Source organism: Galeopterus variegatus, unplaced genomic scaffold (genome assembly GCF_000696425.1).
Source record: "Galeopterus variegatus unplaced genomic scaffold, G_variegatus-3.0.2 Scaffold852, whole genome shotgun sequence".
In the NCBI taxonomy this organism is placed as follows: Eukaryota; Metazoa; Chordata; class Mammalia; order Dermoptera; family Cynocephalidae; genus Galeopterus; species Galeopterus variegatus.
In genome coordinates this window covers 194,963-204,546 of record NW_007726963.1, presented here as the reverse complement: position 1 = coordinate 204,546, position 9,584 = coordinate 194,963, and the positions used below count along the sequence as shown (strand labels likewise).

General features: G+C 46.3%; 1 protein-coding gene across 1 annotated transcript in view; it reads right to left on the bottom strand.

The window, feature by feature from the left end:
- Nucleotides 1-9,584, bottom strand: part of MYH13 (myosin, heavy chain 13, skeletal muscle) — a 53,941-nt gene that overhangs the window by 7,909 nt on the left and 36,448 nt on the right. The window contains exons 26-34 of the mRNA XM_008572952.1: nucleotides 9,432-9,584; nucleotides 6,200-6,326; nucleotides 5,993-6,111; nucleotides 4,068-4,264; nucleotides 3,480-3,663; nucleotides 2,676-2,841; nucleotides 1,882-2,006; nucleotides 745-1,053; nucleotides 460-663 (exon numbers count right to left, since the gene is read on the bottom strand). The exon at nucleotides 9,432-9,584 is cut by the window's right edge and continues 1 nt beyond it. Coding sequence (XP_008571174.1) covers nucleotides 460-663; nucleotides 745-1,053; nucleotides 1,882-2,006; nucleotides 2,676-2,841; nucleotides 3,480-3,663; nucleotides 4,068-4,264; nucleotides 5,993-6,111; nucleotides 6,200-6,326; nucleotides 9,432-9,584 — 1,584 coding nt within the window. The remainder of the gene's footprint in view (nucleotides 1-459; nucleotides 664-744; nucleotides 1,054-1,881; nucleotides 2,007-2,675; nucleotides 2,842-3,479; nucleotides 3,664-4,067; nucleotides 4,265-5,992; nucleotides 6,112-6,199; nucleotides 6,327-9,431) is intronic.

The window sequence follows — 9,584 nt, the reverse complement described above, 5'->3', positions numbered from 1 at the left end:
ATGTAATTCACAAAGGCCTAAGAATGAGAGAGCCTCAAATATTAACAATATGGTTCATTTTCTTCTTCTATGTGTTTACTTGTATTTTGTTTTTTTTAAACGTGAAGCTTTAAAAATTTTTCATAAAAATAATTATTTTGAAAGAAATTCCTAATTTTCTAATATTCTAAGATTTTACATCAAAGTCTACTTCCTCAGGGAAGCCTTCCCCAGGTGCTTTATGCAATAATTAATCTCCTTCTTTGCTCTGATTTCCCCACAACATGCATGACCTTGTATCTTGATCTTCGGATAAAGGAAGCTCGGGAATCTGTCAATCAAGAGTCAAAGTTATTCCAAGAACCAAACTTAAGGAAACTTGGTTTTGACCGCTAGTCAGGGAGGAAGCAAGTGCTCTTTCCTTGTGCACGATGCACCTGGAGGTGCAGGAGGCCCTACCTGCCGCCAGGGTGGACGTACCTGGGAGTGCAGGAGCTGTACGCGGTCACTGGCGTCCAGCAAGTCCTGCTCTGACAGCCTGCGGGTCCGCTCCGTCTGCTCCAGGGCCACCTTCATCTCCTCCAGTTCCTCCAGCAGGAGGCTGTTCCTGCGCTCCATAAGGGCCAGCTGCTCCTTGAGGTCCTCGTTGCTTCTCAGGGCGTTGTCCAGGTGCAGCTGGGAATCCTTCAGGGGAAACCAGGGGTGAGGCCAGAGCCGCAGGGTGGGCTGAGGGCCCATGCAGGTGTGCAAAGGCAGCATGCTCACCTTGAGCTGGCTCTGGACAGTGCGCAGGTGTTTCTGGGTCTCTGCCACCTGGCAGTTGGAATGGCCCAGCTGGATCTCCATCTCACTGAGATCTCCCTCCATCTTCTTCTTTAGCCTCAGGGCATCGTTCCGGCTCCGGATTTCAGCATCCAGAACACTCTGCATGGTCTCTGCTACACGCTGGCTGTTTCTTTTCAGGTGCTCGATTTCTTCATCCTTCTCGGAGACCTTGCAGTCAAGCTCGGATTTGACCTGGCTCAGCTCTAGCTGGACGCGCAAGATCTTGCTTTCCTCGTGTTCCAAGGAACCCTAACAAAGTAAGGGAGCGATTGATTGGGAGGCCGTGGGCAGCCACCTTCTTGTATGAATATTTTCATCCCATTATGATAAGTGGATATTATACTCATTTTACAGGCGATTTTATTATAAGTATTCTTATACCCATAAGCTATTACACACATTTTAGAGATGTAGAGAACGACACTTAGAGAGGTCTGAGTATTTGACTTGCTCCCAAATGTCCCTAAATAGTGATGAAACTGGGACTAAGACTTTGTTAACAAATAATCTTATGTCTTGAGAGAGCATATTTTAGAACTAGTAAAAATTTTATTAAGCATGTCTATTTTAATAGTGACTATAGATCAGGAGTCAACCTGTTCTCTAAAACAACAGGGCAATTGCTCTCCTGTTCTCCTGCATTAGTTCAAATGTCCCTAGAAACATTTCAACCAATTGTCCTGCACTTACCACAATTACATCAGAAGACTCTGGGCCGTTTTGATTATGCAGGACTCCCAATAGTGGACTCTTTTAAACATAAACTGAGGGATTCTGCTGGCTCTCAGGATGTTAGTTGATTTATTTTATTTTATTTTATTTTTTGCTTCCTGGGAGGAAGACATTGAGAACATAATGGACACATTTATTTATTTTCAAAATGGGAAATGTTCTACAGGACACCCAGGACATAAAGTAGCAGAGCACAGCTGTTTTGGCCCCAGGGGCAGCTGGATGTTTTTCCCAAATGGTTCTTCAGGGCCTCCTGGCAAGAGGGGCCCTTTGGGGCGACCAAGTGCAGCCTCTTTCAGTATCCCGTCCTGCTGAGTTTCTGAATGTCCTATCTCAGACACTTGCCTCCATCTCTTCCAAGGCAGCCTGCAGATCTGATTTTTCTTGCTCCACTTGCTTCTTGGTCTTTTCCACTTCCTGAAGATTCTTGCCAGTTTCTGCAATCTGCTCGGTTAAGTCAGAAATCTCTTCTGCAAAGGACAGGCTCGATTTAGGCTGTTTCAACAGGCTCCAGTTGACAGCATAGGTATTTGCCAGGCAATTTAGGGATTGGCAATTCACTCATGACATTTATAGAGGAGAGGATACAGTGAGCTGTTCAGATGAGGTGTTGGCAAGACACGGATGTGTTGCCTCACCTGAACGTGGCAGAGAAAGGAGCGACAGGTAAAGAACACTTTGTAACCCTAAAACTTCACAAAGTATACAAAACGGTCACAGAGAGGAAAAAATTGCGGGGAATATGCATAGAATTATAGTCTCAGAAAGACCTCAGAAAGAGCTTTGTAAAGCATCAGGGCAAGTCTAATTTTGTGAGCCAGGAGTCTGAGGTCTTAAGGGATTTACTGATATGCACAAGGATTCAAAGCCACTTAGAATCCCTGACGGGTCTTGTTCTCCAACAAAGTAGTGACTTCAGCAATCCACTGTGCCTTCAGTTCTCAAGAGCAAGACTTAGCTGCTACCATGCCTTACACGAAGAGGGCTTGGCCTTGGGGCAAACTGAGTAAATGTGATGGGTAAGGGTTTTGTGGGGAAGTGCAAAGAGGGAGGCATTTGGAGATGGCAGTGGCCAAATGGGGAAGGGGTTGGCAGGAGGGCAAGAGGACATTTATACCTGTGGTGCCAAGAGAGCTCACCTTGCAGATTTTTATTCTCCCGCCTCAGCGTCTCTAACTGATCCGCCACCTCCTCATAGGCGTTCCTCATCTTGAAGATTTCAGTACTAAGTGACCTGGACTCTTTCTGCACAGCTTCCAGCTCAGCTTGACTTTCATCCAGCTTTTGCTTCCACTCTGCAAGGACCTGGGGGGTGACAAAAGGACACGTGAGAAGCAGAAAGGGCTGGGGGACATGAGAGAGTCCACTCAAACAAGGGCTGTCAGTAACGCCAAGTTTTCTCCTGTCCATCCTTAGGGACTGAAGAAAGAGGTGGTCTCCTTCTAGATCAGGGGCTCCAAACTCTGATATCTCTACAGGGGCTCTGCTGTATTCTTAAAGATATTACAATCTCGATATGAATTAATTACAACTAAAAATAAAATTCTGGGCCGGCCCGGTGGCGCACTGCTACAGTGCACCGCTTGGGAAGCGCGGCGGCGCTCCCACCGAGGGTTCGGATCCCACATACAGACCGGTTCCCGCTCACTGGCTGAGCGAGGTGTGGGAGCAACACCGTGGGTTGCGATCCCGTTGCCGGTCCCGGTCCGGTGCGGGCGCGACACTGAGGGTTGCGATCCGTTGCTGGTCACGAAAAAAGACAAAAAAGGAAAAAAAAAAAAATCTTTTTGGAGGGGCTGTCATAAAAGAAAAGAGACACCCAAATCCCCCAAACTGGGAACTGATGCTCTAACTGGGGACCTCCTAGGATGTGTGTGTCTCACACAAGTGTGTGACAGGCCATCACTTTTACCACTGCTACCATTAAGCGGTTGGGGAAGGACCTTATCGAAGTTCGTCTGCTTCTTGTCCTGGGCGGCGCAGGCTGTGTGGGCCCGCTCCAAGTCCAGCATCAGGTCATCCACTTCCCCTTGAAGCCTCTGCTTGGTTTTCTCCAAGGAGGCACACTTGGAGTTTGCTGCCTCTGTGTTTTCCTCCGCTTCCTGGAGCCTCTGGGCCAGTTTTTTCCTAGGAAAACCAGATTTAGTTTTTTTCCTTGGCAAAGGTATAATCTTTCAGAAGGGAACTGCCAGATCAGAAGAGAAATAAATAGTCTGGAAAGGAGTGGCATTTGGTAAGACCAGACCAAGACCTAGAATTTGATGAGTGGAGAGGATCCACGTATCACCTAGAGAATCTCAAAATTCTTGGTTGCAAAGCAGGTCCCCCAGGAGCCACCGAGGGAGCCAGGTGGAGAATAGACAGTTCCCCAGGGGAAGGACACGGAGACCCTGAGAAGGTGGGGGGCACTCTCTGAATGCGTAAGAAATTACAAAGGCCTGGGGAGGGCAGAGGGATTCTCTGAAGGTAGGAAGACTTCTGTGCCCTTTGGCTTGTGTCCTAGAGCCACCTCTCCTATCATAACCTCATACTTGGCCTCCTCCAGCTCCTCCGTGCGCTGGATGGCGTCCGTCTCGTATTTGGTCCTCCACTGGGCAACCTCACTGTTGGCCTTGGACAGCGCCCTCTGCAGCTCAGCCTTGGCTTCCTGCTCCTCCTCATACTGTTCCCGCAGCAGGTCACAGTCGTGGCGAGAGGACTGCAGGGCGTGGGCCAGGGCGTTCTTGGCCTGGGAATTACAGTGGTGACAAATTGCAAAAACATTGGACCCTTTTCCAATTTAAGGTATTTTCATTCAAATAGCTTTTCCCCAACTTGTATCATTCTTATGCTGCCTTCACAAATTTTGCCATATCAGCACATCGCCTGTTTTGTTTAATTTTTGTTAAGTTGACTCCTTAATTATGCTTGAATGTAATTACTTAGAAAAATAAACGATGACACTACAGTATATGGAAAACTATTAACAGTTGCCATAAATAGAAGGTAACCATGAGAATAAATGCAATGGCAATAGTACAATGTCATGATGGTCCAGCTAGGCACTGTTGCCTGCTGCGGCTGTGCCTGAGGTCTACTCTCTATTTCTTAATAATTTCTTAGTGAGGTAGATAAGCAAAGGCTAGAGAGCTGTTATCCAAGTTGAGACCTTTTCCTTGATGTAGTGAAAGGATTGAAACAGAATTTAGAAGGGAATATTTTTCTCAGTACTTGATGCAATGTTACGAATGCTGAGCATGAAAAACCTGCAGGCATCTTTTGGTGTCGCCAGTGGGCTCTGCCCCCACACTGGGTATGGCTAATGTGAGCTGCGCTGTTTTCAGGACTGTTTCTCCTCTTCCCGAACAGAGGAGGACATACCCAGAGGCCTCCATCACTCAGTCATTCACATCTGGACAGGGCCACAATTTAGCTATAACTATAATTGTCACAAAACACCCTCTGGTGCCACCATCAAAGAAAGAGCTCTGTTGACCCAGGGCAGTGATTCGTGCATTTTCATCCCTTTAAAAATGCAAATAAACAAAACTTTGCCTTAGAAGAAAAACTCAGCTGCTGCTGTATCCTGGTCAAAGGACAGCCTTGCTCTCATCAATTGTTCAAGCTCTGGTTCTCACCACTCCCCACGTCCCCTAGTCCACCAAAGACCCTTACTACAGAAAAGAAAGATGGGAGACAAACATAGGACCTTTTTTTTTTTTTTTTCCCAGAAGAGAAAGATAGAGCTTGGGAAAATTCCAAAAGATTGCCCCGTAAGTCTTAGCCAGTGCACAGCAACCTCAGAATTCCATTTGTGCAGTTTTGTGCATTCCTGGATTTCTATTCTAATGCTTGAATACACATTAGCAGCATTTATTAAGCACCTACTGTGTGTACTGTTCTACTGGGCACTGTATCTACTGGAGGGAAAAATTATTTACAGATCAGGAGAGACATATTATAAGCACAAATATCTAGATACTGAAGTCAAGAACGTGATGACGTTCATATTTATGCAACTGTCCCAAAGGTGCCCCCAAAACTGTAGTTGTTTTGGAGAAGGTGAGCTTAAGATCAGGTGTTACAGGAGGTGGCACACAAAGAAGAATGAAGAGGAAATAGGAGGGTATCTCCAGTGGCCAGGATGAACTGCTAGGCAGAGGTGGTCAAGCTGGTGTATGTTGGGGAGGAGATGCTCCTGGCTGGAGAGGGGAGTTTATCAGGCCACCCTGTGGGAGACAGAGAAGCTCAGAAACACAGCACCCTGGTGGAGTTGTCTAGCCCTGAGGCAGGAGATTCAGTGCCAAGGTCTGCTAACCTTAAAGAGCAGGTTCCTGCCCTACTGCCAAGCAGAGAGGAGGGGCATCAGTCTTCTCAATGTAGTACTGCTTCTTACTGACTTCGTGCGGAAGAGGTCACACTGCATGGCTTCTCAGGTTCTATCTGACTCTGCCGTTACAAAAAGAGGCATCCTTACCTGGGTTTCTTCCTCCAGTTGCCTCTTAAGGTCCTCCAGCTGCTGAGTGAGGGCCTGCTTGCCTTTGGTTAACTGTGAAATCAGAGATTCCTTCTCTTCCACTTGGTGGCTCAGCTCCCCTACCAAACAGAGGTGGCTGCCGTGTGAGTATTGCTGACCACCCTCTCCCATGTCCCAGCTGGACCCCAGGAACCTGCCCATCCTCACCATTTTGGGTCTGCAGTCTTGCCTTCTGCATGTTCAGATCATGGATTAACTGTGTCTGTTGGTCATCCTTGGCTTTGATTTCGTTAAATTGGTCTTCCACAGTCCGGCACATTCTTTCAATATTACTCTTACAAAAAAAGGTCAACATGAGTGGGGAAAATGGGTTCCTGGTGCCCAATACGGAACTGGACAGTTTTTTTTTTTTTTTTTCCTTTTTTGTCTTTTTTACTGACCGGTAATGGGATCGCAACCCTCGGTGTCGCGCCCGTACTGGGGACCGGCAACGGGATCGCAACCCTCGGTGTTGCGCCCGCACCGCGCTCAGCCAGTGAGCGGGAACCGGTCTCCACATGGGATCCGAACCCTCGGCGGGAGCGCTGCCATGCTCCCAAGCGGCGCACTCTCCAGTGCGCCACCGGGCCGGCCCCGGAACTGGACAGTTTGATAATTTAGCTTCTTGTCAGGTAAAATAAAAATAAAAATACACAACCTATAAAGGTCAGTTTAAAAAATTCATAATCATTTCAGATTTGCTTTATATTTATTTGTGATTGCTGCTCAATCACCAGTAATAGCTTGAAATGTCAGCTTTTGGTAGGCAAGTATTTAATGATTTGTAAACAAACCTTTGAGAAGATGCCACTCAAAGGAACCTCGGGATTCTCTTGTAAAATAAGTAACTCTGTTGCCATGTGAATAATATTTCCTGCAAAGTACAGTTGACCCTTGAACAAAATGGGGGTTAGGGACGCTGACCCCTGCATAGTTGACAATTCATGTATAAATTTTGACTCCCCTAAAATTCCTGTTGACAGGAAGCCTTACTGATAACACAGACAGTCAATAAACATATTTTGTATGTTATATGTATTATGTACTGTAGTCTTACAATTCAGTAAGCTAGAAAAAAGAAAATGTTACTAAGAAAATCATAAGAGAAAATACATTTACAGTATTTATTTAAAAAAATCCACATATAAGTGAACCCGTGCAGTTCAAACCCATGTTGTTGAAGGGTCAAGTGTATTGAGATGACACTGTTGAGCATTTCATTCAATTATAAAAGGTTCCCTATGGTGGAGGTGATTTGGAAGGATTTACTTTTCCAGCCTCTAGTTAGCCTGTATTTTTGTGGAGTTTGTTCAAAAACCTTGTGTATGTTGTAGACCTGTTCTCTCTTCCTCCTGACCCATAAAATATAAAATTAAATGTATTGAGCACATGTTTTTCCTTAGACTGGGAGATATGAGAAGGCAGCAGGAGAGATGAAGGTAGTAGATTCAAAGGAAGTCCTCCAGGGGCTTAGGGTCTCTTTGAGAAGATGACATGCAAACACAAAAGAATTAAAGCAGCCAGGGCTGGAAAAGGGATGGTGACTCAAGAGGAGAAAATCTAAAGCTACAAACAACTTAAAAAGTATGAAGAAATACGCAGTGTTTCTTCCACTGGATTTAAAAATTGAGAGCAGAGAGTATAAAGCAATTCTGGAGATAGAGAGGTTGAAGGACGGGCTGTGGGTACAGGCACAGCATATGGATAATGCTGGAGTTTCTTGTAACCCAGCCAATCCTGCAACCTGGCCTGGCTTGCTCAGAGAGAGAGAGAATGCACACAGACACAACTTCTTAGAGGAAGAAAAAAAAGAAAAAAAAACAAGAAGGAGAGAAAGGGCAGAATATGGGGAAGCAGGAGAGAAAGAGAAAGGAGTCAGCCCCCGGGGCCAGTGAGCTGCAGCCAGGGAGAGGGGTGCAATGAGGAGGAAGCCCAGGGCATGTGAATCCAGACCCTAAACAACGGGCGCCATCAAGGCCACTTTAATTCTCTGATCCATGTCTTCCCTTCTTTTCCTCGACACACACCCTGACCTTCTGAGAAACCCTCTGAGGGAGGCCCACAGCCCACATCTGGGTCATGGCTGCTTCTTCCTGCCCAGCTGACGGCTGCAGGTACAGCTCGGAGCTGTTCCATGTAGGAGCACACAGTTGCTCTCGGAGGGAAGCTTTGCTTTGAAGTCATATGCAGAAGCGGGTTTTCTGTGGAGCTGGTAAAGTTTAAGCTGCAGGGCCCTCATTTGCATGGACACTATGAGACTTTGAGGAGTCATAGTGGGTTCCAGGTGGGGGAGAGGGAAGCCACTGCAAGCAGAATATACTTCTATGTAAGCATTTCTGACAAATGGCCTGAAGAAGCCTCCAAAGAAAGGAACTCAACTGGCCAAGGCCCTAGTAATCTGTGACTTATTTTTCTCATTCTAAATATTAACTTTCATACCCCACGCAAGCAGAATATACTTCTATGTAAGCATTTCTGACAAATGGCCTGAAGAAGCCTCCAAAGAAAGGAACTCAACTCGCCAAGGCCCTAGTAATCTGTGACTTATTTTTCTCATTCTAAATATTAACTTTCATACCCCATTTTCAGAATTCCATATACTTTTTCTTAAAGAGTCACAACCCTCTCAAGTTTTATATGCTTCAAGTGCCACAGACCCTGGATCCACCCCTGCTCACATGCATAACTTCACATAGGCTGTACCTCCCAGAGACTAATATTGTGGGCTAACAAGGCCGCCATACCCAGGAAGACCCTTTGGTGCAATCCATGCACAGGTTTAGTTCTAGAACATGACAGGTGGATTGGAAGCTTTCTGTGAGACTCTGGAAGGATGATGCAAACTTGAGCAATGGCAGATCATTTGATCAAGCTTGAATGATGTTATGGTCTGAATGTTTGTGTGTCCCCAAATTCATATGTTAAAACTTAATCCCCTGTGTTGGGAGGTAGAGCCTTTGGGAGGTGGTTTAGGTCATCAGGGTGGAGCCCTCATGAGTGGAATTAGTGCCTTTGTAAAAGACGTCTGAAGGAGCTTGTTCACCCCTTCTGCCATGTGAGGACACAGCAAGAAGGTGTCGTCTTGGAAGCAGAAAGCAGCCCTCACCAGACACCATATCTGCTGGTGCCTTGATCTGGGACTTCCCAACCTCCAGAACCATGAGCAATGAATTTCTGCTATTTATAAATTACCCAGTCTAAGGTATTTTGTTAACAGCAGCCTGAATAGACAAGACAAATGACTTGAAAGAATTTGAGGAATTGGGAGGAGACAGAAATGGGGGACAGGGTTTCAGTTTAGAATATGCAGTGTGTTTGGGGGCCTCAAATTACACATGCTCATAGGCAGGTGGGTGTGGCTGTCTTGCATTTGCCAAAAGCAGAAGGGTCGGCGGGGTACCTTTGACTTGGCGACAGTTTCGATGTTGCTGGCCATGTCATCGATCTCCATCTTCATCTCACTTTTCTCCTTCTCCAGCTTCTGCTTGACTCTCTGCAGGTTGTCAATCTGCTCCCCGAGCTCGGCCACACTGTCCGCGTGCTTCTTCCTCAG